Source organism: Cervus canadensis, chromosome 15, assembly GCF_019320065.1.
Source record: "Cervus canadensis isolate Bull #8, Minnesota chromosome 15, ASM1932006v1, whole genome shotgun sequence".
Taxonomy (NCBI): Eukaryota; Metazoa; Chordata; class Mammalia; order Artiodactyla; family Cervidae; genus Cervus; species Cervus canadensis.
In genome coordinates, this window is record NC_057400.1 from 68353122 (window position 1) to 68370555 (window position 17434).

The window sequence follows — 17434 nt, forward strand, 5'->3', positions numbered from 1 at the left end:
AAGTTGTTGGCAAATAAAATATTTCCCCTTTTTTGCTACATTGCCTTCCTAGCCTGATGGCTAATGATACCTTAACATGTGCAGAAAACAACAGTAAATGTCATCCTCTGCTCCTTTCTGTCCAGTCTCAACTAAGCATCTCAGGTGCTTGGGCAGTAACAATAACTTGTACAAGTTACTTGGGTACTTTGTAGGAGCAGCAGTTAAAACATCTCCTTTGTAAACATTCTAGCTCATGGCCCGTAACTAGAAGGATGAAGTTCTAGAAGTACTTCTGCAGACTCAACAGAACATAAGGAAACCAGACTTCTACCATGACTTGGACTTTCTAAAGGGGCAAAGGAGCGGGAAAATGTTAGAAAACTACTGATATTAGAAAAGTGCTGAACCAATCTGACTTCACTTAGTACACTTGGATTGATTTCTGGAATTGTAAACTTCCAAATTTCTGAACTACTTGTGCTGTTTAGTTTGAAATATAAAGTGGAAATCTATTCAGAATTGAACATGAATGTGGGATTTTTTTTTGTTGCTGCTTTGTATTCTTATCATATTCTGAATCATTCAGTTTCCAGGCTTGGGGGAAAAAATTTTTGGAGAAGAATCCAATGAATTTACTAATGATTTGGGTAAGTACAAGAATCTTAATATATTTTTATAACTTAATTATCATATGGTATTTTTATTTTCGACTTACATCGTGAAAGTAATGTTTGGAGGCCTTTCATGTAAATAACATATTTGAATGTTCAACTTCATTCAGCACTTCAGGATAACCTGCCCTGTAAGACAGAGATGTGGCATATTAGAATTATTTAGCAAGTTCACATGTATTCTAGATAGAACTCTGTAGCATTGAAGAATGATTTAATCTTTGGGAAAGTTGCATGGCCCCTTGAGAATCTGATGGAAGTAATAGATGCCCCCCAAAGGATGCAGATCCACACAGATGTACAGACAATCTCAGGTCCAAGTAGACCCATTTGTGGACCTCCTGGAGAGCCCATGGCTTCCCCGGTGGGTCAGCAGTAAAGAATGTACCTGCAATTCAGGAGACCCAGGTTTGATCCCTTGATCAGGAAGATCCCCTGGAGAAGGGCATGGCAACCCACTCCAATATTCTTGTCTGAAGAATCCCATGAACAGAGAAGCCTGGTGGGCCCCAGTCCATGGCGTCACACAGGATCGGGTAGGACTGAGTGACTGACACTTTGGGTAGCCCACAGACCTAGGCTGAGAATTTAGAGGAGGCCCTGTCCCTGAACGACCTCACTGCTTCTCTGGTCTCAGAACCTCAGTAAGGGAGCTGGACAACCTGAAAGGCTCCTTTGAGCACCAGGGTTTAACTCTAATCAGTTTCCTGTGAGCCAAATTCTCCTTTGATGGACCCCCCCATGTTCCCTTGTGGTAGACAGAAAAATACAAAATCTCTGACCCTTTTTTAGAGAAGCAAGTGGTTTTTAGTTTGCCTGGGTTTTGTTTGTTTAATGGTAGAAGATTAAAATGGTGAACTTTAAACAGATCATGTGACAAATAGTTAAACATCTAGAGGCATATTTACAAAGAAAACTAATTTCTGGATTAACTCTGGAAAAAATTTGTCATTTCATGGGCTGTGTATTAAGATACACAGTTAGTTCTGTGACAGTAAGAAGAAAGAGAAATCTCAGTTAAACTTAAGGTTAAAAAAATCACCTGTGACTTACCCGAAGAAATCCTACACTTAAAAAAACCTGTATTTGGCTACATCATAAACAGTTATTGTAATATTTATCTAGAATGATCGGGGCAAAAATGCATTCCACATACATTTTCCTGAGAACTGAAGGAGAGGATGGGTTTAGTATATTGGAGGGCAGAGACCCATGGTGAAGGAGGGGCTTGTGGATGAGGTGAGATGAGATCATGGAAGTTCAAAGGAAGGCGTTTCCTTAAGTATGATGAGAATTCAGTGGTAAATTTTAAGCATAGAGTAACGTGATATGATTTGCTCCTTTGAGTGAACCCATGACTTCTACTGAGCCTAGAGTACCTGCTCAGCAAGTGGTGGTGATTAACATTCCCCAACTTTAACAATCTCATTTAATTTGAATTAAGCTTAATTGACTGATTCTTGCTGTTTCAGAATCATCATTGTGATAGATTCACAGTGTGCTTCCCAAAAATCACAGGAGTCACTGGGGAATCTTGTCAGACCTCAGCAGGTCTGGGATGGGGACTGAAGTTCTGAATTTCTAACAGGTGCTGTGGTGATGGCAATGCTGCTGGTTCTTGGAATGGCTAGGTTAGTTAGGAGTGTTTGTTGAGATACCTCAAGAGCCCCAAAGTGCCATGTTTTCTTAACTTTTAAAAATTTATATTCTGCATTGCTGTCACTTTTTCTTGGTAAAACTTGTAGGAGAGCCTCTTTTCCCATTTGTGCTTCGGGGATTGGAAACCAGATGAAGCAAGGGTCTAAGAAGGATCTTTAAAGTGATGGCAAACACATGGACTTGGTAACTTGGGGGGTTTCAATTGCAGAAGCAGCTTTGCTTACATCCTGATTTCCAGTGGTTTCACAGAGGAGAGCTATTCTCTGTATGTGATTTAGAGTCCTAGAGCTTTACCACATTTAAAGATGAATGTACTTCATCTTATATTTACGGAGCATAGACAGTATTTAGTTAAAAGCAGCATCATAAAGGGAGGTGGAAGCCCTTCTGTGTCCTTATTAAAAACTCTTTTCTTTTCAATCAACATATTCAAACGTGAACAGGGAGACCTCCAGGATATTAAAGGCCACAAGGTAAAAAGCATAGAAGGTTGTTTATCAAAGACTCAGTGTTCAGGATTCTTAACATGAGCTGCCTTAACCTGGTTACAGAAAACTGTGCATGTGTCCATATGGAAACTTTTTTTGGAGAGAAGGTCCTTTGGTGCCTGGAGTTCATTTCTCACTGTGAGGTAGCTGAGTGACCACTAAATCAGCTTTGACTTTATGAAGCCCACTGGACGGTTCTGGCGGTCAGCCAGATTAGGAGACACATCTGGATATCGTGTGTGTGTGTGTGGTGTTGCTCAGTTGTGTCTGATTCTTTGTGACCCCATGGACTGTAGTCCACCAGGGTCCTCTGTCCATGGGATTCTCCAATTTAGAATAGTGGAGTGGGCTATATTTAAAATGGATAACCAACAGAAACCTACTGTATAGCACATGGAACTCTGCTCAGTATTCTGTGCCAGCCTGGCTGGGAAGGCAGTTTCGGGGAAAATGGATCCATGTATATGCATGGCTGAGTCCCTTCACTGTCCACCTGGAACTATCACATCATTGTTAATTGGCTATACCCCAATACAATTGGTGTTAAGGAAAAAGAAAAAATGAATAGTGGAGTGCGCTGGATATGTTGTCCTCACCTAATCTAAGGTGCTTCTCCCAATCTCCTGTTCTTTCTCCTCTGAAACTTGAGATGTAATGGTCTTCAGTTTGTCTTTACTCTAGGGGAGAAGATTATCATGAGACTGTGTCCAACTGAGGAAGAAACAGTAGCTCTTCTCAGCAAAGTCCTTAATGGTAACAAACTGGCATCTGAGGCCTTAGCCAAGGTTGTCCACCAGGATGTTTCCTTCAGTGACCCAGCCCTGGAGTCAGTAGAGGTCAGCATTCCACAGGACATCTTGGGAATCTGGGTGGATCCTATAGGTAAGCAGAGGAGAGTGTTTGCTTTTGTCTCTTTGCTTTTCTTAGTAATCCTTTTTTTGAAGGGGGGTGTTGGAAAAATGAAAATTGAGAGTATGGTTTAACTCTTCTAGAAGTTTTAAATTTTTGAAGTTTTAAAATGACAAATGACTCTCACAACTGGGTTCAACCCCCAGTTGGGAAACTGAGATCCCGCAAGCTACACATTGGGGCCTAAATAAATAAATAAATGAAGAGTTGAGGTGTGTATTATATACATATACACATATATTTATAACACACATGTGTGTATACACACACACACACAGAGAGGCAGATATACAAAACTGAATTAACTCATTTTTGAAAGACCTCAGGGGCCAGACTGCTAAATATGAGAGAAGAATGAAATGATAGCAGCTATAACTAATTGAACACACACGCAGCTTAAGAACATTCAGCTCTGGCAGATTATTACCATCTGGGAGTACAATGCAGATCTTCAGATTTAAAAATAATAAAAACACATCCAGGTTTTTAATGAGCTCTCACAATTTAACTCTTGGCTCCTAATTCAGTTAAGTAAGGAAACAAGCAGAACCACTGTACAGGTCAAGCAAAACATTACTGAATGTGACTCTTAGCAGTCACTTTGTGAGTCCTGTGTATACCTCACCATTATTTTTTTGGTCATGATTATGGTAGAACCATAATCTATAGTTCATTGCTTTAAAACTGTAGGCCTGTCTCAATGATGCCGTTAATATAATGCCCTGGGTCTAAGTCCCACTTTTCCCCAGGTTCTTGGCATAGTCTACCCAATACAACTGGGACCAATCATTAAGCTGAGTAGGAAAACTTCCCTCACCCTCTCCCCTGCAAGCACACTGATACGTGATAGAAATGCCTTTAATCATAGCAGTAGAACATTCAGTCAGTGGAGTGTTACGCAGACTATGAATGTTTCCCAGAATCTTTTATCGCCTAAAGGTAAATCAGCCTCAGTTACGGGTTTTGAGGAACGGAAACCTTGTTTTGTTTTTCTCCTGAATTGATTCTCTTAGCTAGCTCTCTGGATCTTGTGCCTGGCACATCCTTAACTGGGTATTAATTCACTAGATGTTGGCAGTCAGCTGCTGGCAGGTATGTCTTTTAAGGAGAAACCTCACTCCTTAGCTTCTTTTTCCCAGGCTCTTTGTGATCCTATGGACTGTAGCCTACCAGGCTGCTTAGTCCATGGGATTTTCCAGGCAAGAGTACTGGAGTGGGTTGCCATTTCCTTCTCCAGGGGATCTTCCCAACCCAGGGATCGAACCCGAGTCTCCCGCATTATAGGCAGACGCTTTACCGTCTGAGCTTCTTCCTCTTGTGACACCAGCGTCTCTTTCCTCCTAATTTGAGGGACAAAACAAACAAAAAGGCAATTCCATCCATGATGGAATTCAAATGGAGTGGAATTCAGATTCCTGGAAGGAGACTTTCCCACCCACCTTGGTTGGACCTGTCCTCTGATTAGTAAGAACTCAAAGGGATCCCCCAGTTATCCTGAGCCATTACCTTTTAGATGATTTTGACATGGTGATGAATATTTGAGTGCTTCTTACCATTTGCAAGGTGTTATGCCCTTGAGAGGGACTGGCTCCCCACTCTAGTATCCTTGCCTAGAGAACTCCATGGACAGAGGAGCCTAGTGGCTCCAGTCCTATGGGGTCACAAAGAGTTGCTCATGACTGAGCGATTAACAACACGAGAAGGAAGGAAGCCATGCTAGCTGCCATAGGAATTATAGACATGTCCCCTTTCTCCAAGAATTTATGTATAGTTGGGAAGATGAAACGTAAGCAGCTTCAGAGTGAAGTACAAAAGGTCAAATAATAGTTCCATCTAAGTGGCACCTGAAGGTAAAACGTGATTGGTTATTATCTTAGTCCATTTGGGCTGCTACAACAAGATACCATGGACTAGGTAGCTTTTAAACAAGATAAGTTTTATTTCTCACAGTTTCAGAGGCTGAGAAGTCCTGTATCAGAGTGCCAGCATGATTAGGTGAGGGTCTTCTTCCTGATTCATAATTGGCATCTTTTCACTGTGTACTCAGACAGTAAAGAATCTGCCTGCAATGCTGGAGACCCGGGTTTGATCCCTGGAGAAGGGAATGGCAACCCTCTCCAGTAATCTTGCCTAGAGAATCCCATGGACAGAGGAGCCTGGCACGCTACAGTCCATGGGGTTGCAAGAGTCAGACACGACTGAGCTACTAACACACACACAAATGGAAGAGACAATATCTGTGCAACCTCTTTTGTAAGGCATTAATTCCATTCATGAGATTCCACCCCGAGGACTGAAGTACCTCCCAGAGACCCCACTTACTAATACCATCAACTTTTGAGGGTTAGAATTTTGGGGGACACAAACATTTAGACCATAGCTGTTACCAAATTAGAGAGAAATGATCTAGGGCAGGTTTTATAGGGGTCTTCATCATTATCTTCTAAATAATCATTACCTGAATCCTAACAGTTGCTTCATTTTTCAGATTCGACTTACCAGTATATAAAAGGTTCTGCTGACATTAAACCCAACCAAGGAATCTTCCCCAGCGGACTTCAGTGCGTCACGATTTTAATTGGTGTCTATGACACACGGACAGGGGTGCCTCTCATGGGAGTCATCAACCAGCCTTTTGTGTCACAAGACCTAAACACCCTCAGGTAAAAATGGAATATTTTTGGTATATTATGGTTTTCAGAGTTTACAACCTCAGCTTTGTTTATTGTCAGGATTATCTCTCCATGTGACATTCCCATGACTCGATACATTTGGCATTCCTACTAAAAATCTCCATGTTTGAATCAATGGTCCTTTAATTTTCAATCCTGGGTTTCACAACAAAATGTGAAAATAATCTAACGAAAAGACAGTAGGTATGGCCAGGATTAGAACCTCTCCCTATAAAAACAAAAAACTGTCAGTGTCACTTTCTTTTCTGCCTCCTCCTTCCTCACGCTCCCATGGACCGTTCGCAGAGCATAGAGGGTGACCCAGCCTTTGGTTGCTCTGATCCACAGCCTACGGATCAGAGTATGACAGGGTTGACTCCAGAGCCTGACAGGGTTCAAGTAGAAGCAGCTTTTCTCCTGTGGTTTCAGCTTTTTACTGAAATAGATGACATTTTCTCCCACTCATGTAAAATTATTTTTAAATTAAATTTTGACTTGCTTCAAGCAACTAAGAATTGTTTGTTCTTTAATAGTCATAAACTACACCTCTGCAGTATTGATATTTTTCATCTTCCCTGCCTTCTACCAAACTGCAAGTGTTTGTTATCTTTAAAGGGTCGTTAAGAAGTTAAAAATAAGTGGGACTGGATGTTGACATAATCATGACCTAGAAATGGTTGACAAAAGTAGTTGGTGGCACAAATCCTGGATTTGATTGCAGATTCTACCACTGATATACATTCTTAAACACTTGCATTCTCTAAGCCTCAGTCTCCTTCTCCGGAAAGAAACTATCCAGCGTATATAGTAAGTTAAACATTAAGAAATGATAGATGGTATTTTTGTTGTTGCCCTCCCCCGTCCCCCGCCAAAAAAAAAGAGTCCCTCTTTGTTGATGTTAAAGCCAAAGTGGCGCTAGTAAATTGGAGGATGAAAAGGTGTTACCAACTGAAAAAAATTCAGGATTGTGAAGGATTTGCAGACTGAAAATCTTATTTATCTGTTCATCTTTACTCCTGTTAAACTGTAAATGCCAAAAGAGGCAGTGAAACTTTGCTCTGTTCCCAGAGGCTGGAAATCCCTCAAGTATTTTAGCACTGTCCTAGATGGATGTGATAATGCAAAAAAAAAAAAAAAACTGAAAGCATTTCTAACTGGCAACAACACAGGCAGCAACAGGCACAGGGTGTGACTTTTGGAAATGAATTAGCTATTTGGTAACTATCTCTAGGCTGAAGGGCCTTGAGACTCGCTGCATTATGTATTTTTCACCTCAAGTTGGGAAGCCCTGGGAGCAATGAAAAACAAATGTGTTAACTTGCCGCCACAAACTGAACGTTCTCTTCCATAGGTGGAAAGGACAGTGCTACTGGGGCCTTTCTTACTTGGGGACCAACATCCATTCCCTTCTGCCTCCCGTCTCTACAAGAAGCAACAGTGAAACGCAGAGCCACGTGACCCAGAAGCCCAGCTCCGGAGGCTCCCACCCGTTCTCAGCTGTCGTCAGCACCAGCGAAAAGGAGGCCATCAAGGGCGCGCTGTCACGCGTGTGTGGGGAGCGCGTCTTCCGGGCGGCTGGGGCCGGCTACAAGAGCCTCTGTGTGGTGCTTGGCCTCGTCGACATTTACATCTTCTCAGAAGACACCACGTTCAAGTGGGACTCCTGTGCTGCCCACGCCATCCTCAGGGCCATGGGCGGGGGGATGGTGGACTTAAAGGAATGCCTGGAAAGAAAGCCTGACGCGGGGCTTGACTTGCCGCAGTTGGTGTATCACGTGGGAAACGAAGGCGCCGCTGGAGTGGACCAGTGGGCCAACAAGGGAGGACTCATCGCGTACAGATCCGAGAAGCAGCTGGAGGCGTTCTTGAGCCGCCTCCTCCAGCACCTGGCCCCTGTGGCGACGCATACGTAGATGAGCTCTGTCCTCCTGGGCTCCGCAACCCAACTGTGGACCTAGTTTCCACATCTCTGTCTCTTGAAGACGGCTTTGTCCTATTGACAGTCAACATTCACCTTCCTCTTTGGGGGAGCATTTTTCCATTATGTGTTCATAATGTTAATAAATGAATGATATTCATGCAGCAGTTAAATGTGTGAGATTCTTTATAGTGGATTTTGTGTGATGGTGGCTCAGAGGTTAAAGCGTCTGCGGGCAATGCGGGAGACCTGGGTTCGATCCCAGGGTCGGGAAGATCCCCCTGGAGAAGGAAATGGCAACCCACTCCAGTATTCCTGCCTGGAGAATCCCATGGATGGAGGAGCCTGGTGGGCTACAGTCCACGGGGTCGCAGAGTCGGACACGACTGAGCAACTTCACTTTCTTTCACTTTCACTTTCAGTGCTGCTTGAAACGCTTCAGTAAAATATTGAAGACAGGAAAAATTCCTGCTCAATTAAATAAAAGTCTTCAGAACATGAGTTTAGAAGTGGTAAGTTAATGTCACTGAAGTATTAGGGAGAGCAAAGGGGGTTGTGCTTAGTTTTGTTTCCTGTCTGGAACAAAAATCTTCAGCTTTAGCCTTTGGTAGAACATTTAGAACTCTGAATTTGAAGCATAATTTAGCCATTTTCACGTGCTTTCAGTGACACTATGTTTCTTATAAGAATTAAAGCCTGGAGCACTGATGGCTCCATCCTACTCATGCAATCTCACACTCACACACATCCACACTCATATACACATTCTGAAACTCTCGCTCAAATTTATATTCTTATTCTCTCATTCTAATTCTTTGATTCTGCCACTAATTATGTCTCTAGTTCTCTCTAATACTCTCACTTAACATACTCATTTCTGTCGGTAAGACAGGAGAGGATAAAGACATTTCTGTAGTTTTTGCATAGTATTTATTACACTTCAAAAACCAGAGGTAGAGTTAAATATATATAGCCATTGGTCTACTGGAATCCCATGTTGAATGTCCTCTGAGGTGGGTGAGACCTCTTTTTCCTGTCTTTAGCAGCCCTGGTGAGGAGATAGTTCCACCATCTGGAGAGACCAAACTCAGCTATCTCCTTTCTGCCCCACGCCCTCTTGAGGCCAAAAGATTTTCTGCAGCATCCTCTGTTTTCCTGCAATTACAAAGGAATCACAGTAAGTGAAACTTTTATTTTTTTTTAATTTATTTATTTTAATTGGATGCTATTTAAAGGTATCTCACTGCACACAGAAGATTTAATGACTTATTTAGTAAAAAAGTTACATAGTTTTTAAAGTCTGTACATGCTTTGTGATTGATTGTGGGTCCTTGCGCTGTATATTCTAATTTAAAGGTTGATTTTTAAGTCAAAGTGAGTTCATTCTTCACAAAACACATTAGAAACCAAACCCCAGAAACTAGTCATGCTGCCTGATAGTCACCAGAATGGAAAAATAGAATATAGTTCAAGAAAAAGCATGTTGCGCACATAAACATTTTTAGAATATGTAAATTATCAATAACAATGCAGTGAAAAGAGTCCTCTTCAATGTGATCTATTTATTTATGTGATCTATCAATGTGCCAGTTTATTGGGGGGAAAACTGGATAGAACAGAGAATCCAACATATTCTGTAAACATCTATTGCACACATCCATTGTCAATCTGTCGGAAAGCTTGGGCCCTTCCTTAAGCATGTGTGTGCTGGTCTTGCATAAACCACACCCATGGGAGTGTGATCTGTAGCTCTGATTTCTTTCTTTTTGGCTGCACAGTGTGACTTTCCGGATCAGGTTCAGTTCTCAAGAACTGAGCCTGACCTGGCAGTGGAAGTACCAATTCCTCATCACTGTTCCACCAGGGAATTCTCAGGCTCTGATTTCTTTAGAGGAAGAAGTTAAAAAATATTTGCCATGTAGTCTGACAACATAATCATTCTGGATTTTAATTTTTTTCTCCTCTATCTTTATAATTGTCTCCTACTCAGTAAATTTTTAAGACTCATTTCTATCAATACTTTCAAAGCCTTAAATTCTTGGTTTTCAAATTCATTTTACATTATACTTAATCTATTATTAAAGAAACCATTGAAATATGATTTTTGAATGAAGTCAATCAGTCTAAGCAAACATACAACTCAATTGATGAGAGTGGGAGTTAGGGGTTGTGATGGAGGGGTGCTCCAAAGAGTAGCCTGTTGGTCACCAAGATTGTCTTGTGCATCAGTCAGTGGTTTTTTACAGGAGGCTGGCAGACAGATGACTCTGCCAGGTTGCTTAAACAGAGGATGATAAAAAGAGAGCCCCCTGTACGTCAATAGGAGCAGTCTCTGGGAAGCCAGGTCAGCGATGGTTCCTCTCTTGCTCCTACAACCCACATCCACTCATTCAGGAGAGCCTCTTGGCTCAAGCTTCCAAACATACCTGTTGCTCTCTACACGAGCCACATGGTTCCACCTAACCATCACTCCAGGCTCAATTCAGCTGCTCCTGAGGACTGGCAGCCATGTTGAGTAGGGTTCTAATGGTTATTTCCTTTTAATGCACTTTGTGTGTTGCTAATTTTTTGCTCTGGCTTCTAAGCCCCTAGGTATAGGCTCCCTGCATGAGATTTTGACAAGCCAAGGGATACGTATTGTATGAAGGGCTTTTTGCTGTGTTATAAAGATGGGAGTATGAAAAAGCAGACTTTTGAGTCTGAGTGTAAAGTCCCATAGATAGCCCTTCTGTCTAGAAGACGTGCAGCCAGGATAAGTTTGCAGTAATACTTTGCATCAGTAGCATTAGGTTTAACTGTGAGTGACAAAATGCCAAAATAGCAATGGCTTAAATAAGATCAAAAGTATTTGGTGAGCAGTCCAGAGCTGAAAGGAGGCTCCACCCCAAAGTCCTCAGGGAGTCACACTCCTTCCATCTCGCTGCTCTCCCAACCCCAGACCATGACCCTTCTCAGGTTTAAGACAACAGAGTCGGCATTGTGGGCAGCAAGACAGAGAATAAAAAGAAGGGAAGGGCAATTTTTCACGTCACTGACCAGAACCTTTTCACATGACTGCACGTAGAAGGTCTCCATTTGGAGCAGCCATGTACTCACCTGAAAACCAGGCTTTTATCACCCCGGAAGTTAGAAGACAGGCATTAGAGGACATCTAGCAATCTCCATCACCCGGGCCAAATGAGTCGTCCGGGCTTCTGTCTTCTTGTGACCTCTGATCACACATCCTTTGTTCTATTCACTAAGGTCTCATGACATTTAAGAGCAGATTTTTTCAACCCTTAGCTACACTCATCTACTTTTGACGTACTTATCCACTTCATCCCCCAAAGAATGAAGAGTGCATAAGTACATTTGTCAAGATGGTAAGGCTTCCCTGGTGGCTCAGAGTTAAAGAATGTGCCGACCAATGCAGGAGACGTGGGTTCGATCCTTGGGTCAGGAAGATCCCCTGGAGAAGGAAATGGCAATCCACTCAGGTATTCTTGCCTGGGAAATTCCGTGGGCAGAGGAGCCTGGTGGACTATAGTCCATGGGGTTGCAGAGAGTTGGACACAACTCAGCAACTAAACAGCAATGATCAAGGTAATAAAGAAGGGGCACTTCCTGCCAATAAGGCACAGATGAAAATATAAGACAAACATAAAAACAGTTATTGGTGTCTTGAGACTTGTGGGAAATCTCTGGGACTCTTGATCCTGGCAGTTTGCCTAGAGGCCTACTGCCCCCTCTTTTCAGACTCACACTTTTGGCCTCTGTTGAGTGCTCAGCAGGCAGACAAACTGTGGGAGGTCTCTGCTTTCAGTTCCTTACTTAGCCATCACTAAAGGAGTCTGCTTAGCCTAGTCCATAGCAGCTGCTCATAATTCCTTGTCCTGCTTGCTTGGCCCAGAGCATGTAACTGTAACCAGCCTTAGACACAGCTACCACACAGAAATAGGGACTTACCAGGTGGCTCAAGTGGTAAAGAGCCACCTGCTAATTCAGGAGATGCAGGAGACATAGGCTTGATCCCTGGGCCGGGAAGATCTCCTGGTGTAGGAAATGGCAACCCACTCCAGTATTCTTGCCTGGAGAATTCCACGGACAGAGGGGCCTACAGAGGCCTACAGTGCATGGGGTCGCCAAGAGTCAGACACAGCTGAGTGACTAACACACACAGTAATTACTCAGGCTTCCCCAGTGGATCAGGGTAAAGAACCCGCCTGCCAGTGCAGGAGACCTAAGAGATATGGGTTCTATCCCTGGGTCAGGCAGATCCCCTGGAGAAGGAAATAGCAACTCACTCCAGTATTCTTGCCTAGGAAATCCCATGGACAAAGGAGCCTGACAGGCTACAATTTATGCAGTCGTAAAAGAGTTGGACCTGACTTAGCAACTGAGCACGCACCTCACACACGGCACAGAAACAGCCCTGCCCACTCCATGGCAGAAAAAGTCAAACACACATTCCTAAGAGTAGGAAAAAGCAGACAAAAGTTTCTAACAGTTTCCTTCTTGTCCCTCAGTTTTGTTTTATTTTTTTCTGTAAGTGCTAAATGCAAAGGAAGAGTAGAAACAGTAAGTCATAACCTTTCACATCCATAGTTAACACCTTTCACTGTACCTGGCTTAGATTGGTACTTAGGCTGTAACACATGTCCATAAAGCAAGCCTAAGGGACTGTGACTGTCCCCTCAGGGTGGCAGGGAACTCAATTAAGAGCTGGTATGTACACAAATGGATCTTTGAAACTGGTCCAGGGGAAGTAGCTGTGTTTAGCACTGACATCTTTCTTAAAAGGTTTTATATGCTTATAATTTCTATTTGATAATCAGCCTAGCCAACATTGTGACTACTATGTAATAAAATGTCTCTAATTTTAAATATGATTTTTCTTTTCTAGGCTGTATTTTCAATGCTCCTGACCCGCAGGGAGCCATTATCATATAGGATTAAGAGCTTTCTCCCTTTCTCCATTAAAAAGAAAAAAAGACCGTCCTTAGGCTGGCTTCATGGGCTTGTGACTTGTGCAGGGGCAGAAGGCTTCTCACTCAGCAGGGCACCACACTTGGTTCTGTGAGTGCCATCCTGAAATTCTCAAACATTTTGTCTTTGAACTTGCAAATTAAGTTTCTAGGACAGTGGTGCATGCGTGTGAACAGAGGTGTGATGTACGCGTGTGAACAGAGGTGTGATGTACAACGTGTGTTTGCCCTCTTTCCCCGTAACCCCATTCCACTCATGTAGTGTTCACAGTGCCGTGTGAGCACAGAATTCCTACAGACCCCTGATGTATAGGCGTTCAGTGAGACTTAAAGCAAGTACATGGTAAGTGAATTACATTTATTATGACTAATTAGGTGGGATAACAGCCCCCTAGTGGAGAAGGCAATGGCACCCCACTCCAGTACTCTTGCCTGGAAAATCCCATGGATGGAGGAGCCTGGTGGGCTGCAGTCCATGGGGTCTCTAAGAGTCGGACACGACTGAGCGACTTCACTTTCACTTTTCACTTTCATGCATTGGAGAAGGAAATGGCAACCCACTCCAGTGTTCTTGCCTGGAGAATCCCAGGGACGGGGGAGCCTGGTGGGCTGCCATCTATGGGATCACACGGAGTCGGACACGACTGAAGTGACTTAGCAGCAGCAGCAACAGCCCCCTGGAACTAGGATTTGGTTGGAATGCCAAAAGATGGCACTGGCATTTTCAGAAACATAAAAAGACCAAGGAAATCTATTATGCCCTTTCTTATTTTTTTCCCCTGTATAATTACAACAAATCACATAGGCTGAAAATGATGGCATGGAAATAAAGGGAAAGTTAGGGCCACCTAGGGACTTCTTGGCGGTCCAGTGGCTAAGCCTGTGCATTCCCAATGCAGGGGCCCAGGTTTGTTCCCTGATCAGGGAACTAGATCCTGCATGCCGCAACTAAGACCCAGTGCAGCCAAATAAATAAGTAAATATTTTTTTTAAAGATAGGGCCACCCATAATTCTTTTTCTTCTTGTTCTTCCTTGCCAGAAAACTGAAGGTAGAAAGAGTTAGCAGGATGTGTACATATCAAGAATTGAACTAAAAACCAGCTGCGTTACTTCTCTGCATTCTTTCCACTCTTGTAGTGAGGATAATATAAGTATCCATGGGCTTCCTGGTGGCTTAAACAGTAAACAATCTGCCTGCAGTGCAAGAGACCTGCGTTCAGTCCCTGGGTCGGGAAGATCCCGTGGAGGAGGGCATGGCAACCCACTCCAGTCTTCTCGTCTGGAGAATCCCAGGGACAGAGGAACCTGGAAGGCTACAGTCCATGGGGTCCCAAAGAGTCAACATGACTGAAGTGACTCAGCACACACGCACAAGCTATGAAAAATGAAATGTATAATTTTGGTGATTGCACATATGAGTTATACTCATACTTACAACTGGCATTGTGCAATATAAATACAAATGGTAAAATTCAAGCTAACAATTTAAATTTAAAATTTTTCTTATTGACATTAAATAGCAAATAATAGCATGACAGTTTGAAAGAGAATAGAAGGAAGGAAAGCCTTTTAACTTTAGTATCTTTAATGACAATCTTTTCTCCTGCTTTCTGTAAGGGAGCCCCACTATTTCAACTTTCCAGGGTGCTACCAACTATGTAGCCAGCTGTGAACTGGTCCCATTTCTACTCCTAACCTCACTGTCTTTTGTTCTCTCTGAATTTTTATCACATTTGTTGGTCAGGTCCAAACCCAGCCCGTTGGTGAGCTAGGTCTACCCCAACCTGGGAGTAGCAGAATCTTCTCAGTTACTTGGAAGCTGAGATGATAAGGGAACCAAAGTATGTTTTACAAACATTTCTCCCCTGGTAAGTAAGCTGGCCCTCCCTGTTATAATTTCCCAAGCAATTTGAGCACATTGGAACATTTGCTGCAAACTTTACAACACTCTCCACTAGGTGTCTCTAGCGGATTTGCAGAGGCACATATGTAACAGTGAAGGAAAATTGTAGCAAAGTTCTTTTCTGTACTAACCACTTCTGATGGGTCGCCTTTAAAATACATCATCATGTTTTAAAGGCTTCCCAAGTGGAGCAGTGATAAAGAATCTGCCTGCCAATGCAGGAGACACAAGAGACGTGGGTTCATTCCATGGATCAAGAAGATCCCCAGAGGAGGAAATGGCAACCCACTCCAGTATTCTTGCCTGGAAAGTTCCATGGACAGAGGAGCCTGGTGGGTCAAACACGACTGAGTCAGACATGACTAAGCACGTGTGCGCACACACATGCATACACATACACACATCATGTTTTAAGTATGCTGTTTTTCTTTAAAAACTCATTTCTTTCATTGTGTTTTAAATTACATGCTTCTTAAAGAACTACAAAGTATGAAAAAGTAGAAAGAAGGAAAAACTAAATCCAGACAAAACTACTGTTGGCATTGTAGTCAACTTTCCTAGAGTTGTTTTCTTTCTCTGCATAAAAGAATGAAAACATAAGCCGCAGAGTAGGAGAGATATTTGTAACATATACCTAGCAAAGGATCTATATCCTGTAGATATAAAAGATTCCTAAAAATCAGCAAGAAAAAGATACAAAGTCCAATTAAAAAATGACCACAAGCCCCTTTACAAAAGAGAGTATTTAAATGGCTGATAAGCATATCAAAAAGCGTAAACATCACTAACCATCAGGAAAATGCGTTTAAACACTGGAGAGCCACTGCATCCACCACAATTAAAGCTTAACAATCAGTGTGAACTATTAGTGAGATTTGAAACAACTAAGTCTCTTACAGATACTCATTGGGGGAATTATGATTTGTACAAAAATATTTGGCAATATTTAATAAAGAGGAACATATGCTTATTCTATGACCCTTCTCTTGGTACATACCCAACAAGAAATACATGCAAATAATCATCAAAAGACATGTATAAGAATGTCCATATCAACATTATTCATAATAGCCCAAACCAGAAAACTAAGCAAATGCTCAACTATCATAGAATACAGTATGGTACACAGAAATGGAATGAAACAGCATATATTTCACATACATAATGTGAAATGAAAGAGGCAGCACACAAAAAGGTATATACTGTATGATACTCTATATAATCTTCAAAACCAAGCCGCACTCATGGAATACACCATCAAGATCCCCCTTCAGGAAGTCTTCTTAGGAAGTGCCTCAGCTGAAGAGAGCTATTTGACCTCCGATTATATCCCCAGTTATGAGCTGGCTATAAAGGCCCTCACTCAACCTGGGAAAACTCTGAAGAGCTGTCCCAGGTTCAGAGTGCCTTGTAGAGTTAGCTGAAGACTTTGTTGAGACTGTAATTCAGCCCACTTTACTTCTGCCCGATCACGTGTCTTCCCTCTTTCCTTTTTCCTCTGGACCCCTGGCCTTCTACCACCTTCCCTCCCACAAGTACTGGTCCCAGCTGTACAGTAATCTCAGCCTCTGCTTCCCTGGGAACTTGATCTTCAAAGTGAGAGTAACAATTACCTTTGGGAAGGCAGTGATGGGGAAATGCCACTAATGGTCTACACCTCGATGGCAGACACATAGGAGTGTTTACTTTGTAAAAATTCATTGCCCTATAGACTTAAGTTTAATATATTTCACTGTATTTACAGGGCTTCCCAGGTGGCGCAGTGGTAAAGAATCCACATGCCAATGCAGTACCTGCAGGAGCCACAGGTTCGATTCCTGGGTTGGGAAGATCTCCTGGAGGAGGAAATGGTGACCCACTGTAGTATTCTTGCCTGGAAAACCCTATGGACCGAGGAGCCTGGCAGGCTACAGTCCATGGGGTTGCAAAAGAGTCAGGTAAAACAGCACACACACACACACACGTACTATATTAACACTTCAATAAAACATTTACCGGGGGAAAAAAGCCAACGAATATGCTTGATGAATGTGTATATCTGAACAGTCTCTAATTATTTCATTTAGATAAATTCCTAGAAGTGGAACTGCTAGATCAAAAATGGACATTTTAGGGACTTTCCTTGTGGTCCAGTGGTTAAGACTGTGTACTTTCAATGCAGAAGGCACAGGTTTGATTCCCAGTCACGGAATTAGATTCCACATGCAGCATGGCTTGGCAAAAAATAAAAAAATAAAAATGGACATTTTAAATTTTGTTGCCTAGTG

The 17434-nt window shown here is 42.5% G+C and overlaps 1 protein-coding gene across 4 annotated transcripts in view; it reads left to right on the forward strand.

The window, feature by feature from the left end:
* Positions 1-8466, forward strand: part of INPP1 (inositol polyphosphate-1-phosphatase) — a 29423-nt gene extending 20957 nt beyond the window's left edge. For 3 of the 4 annotated variants that reach the window (XM_043488254.1, XM_043488252.1, XM_043488253.1), the window contains exons 3-6: positions 569-629; positions 3482-3682; positions 6198-6372; positions 7733-8466. In XM_043488254.1, the coding sequence (XP_043344189.1) occupies positions 569-629; positions 3482-3682; positions 6198-6372; positions 7733-8294 (999 nt within the window). In that variant the 3' untranslated portion in view covers positions 8295-8466. Of the gene's footprint in view, positions 1-568; positions 630-3465; positions 3683-6197; positions 6373-7732 lie in introns of all 4 variants that reach the window. The other variant, XM_043488255.1, reaches the window with a different exon arrangement.
* The last annotated feature ends 8968 nt before the right edge of the window (positions 8467-17434 follow it).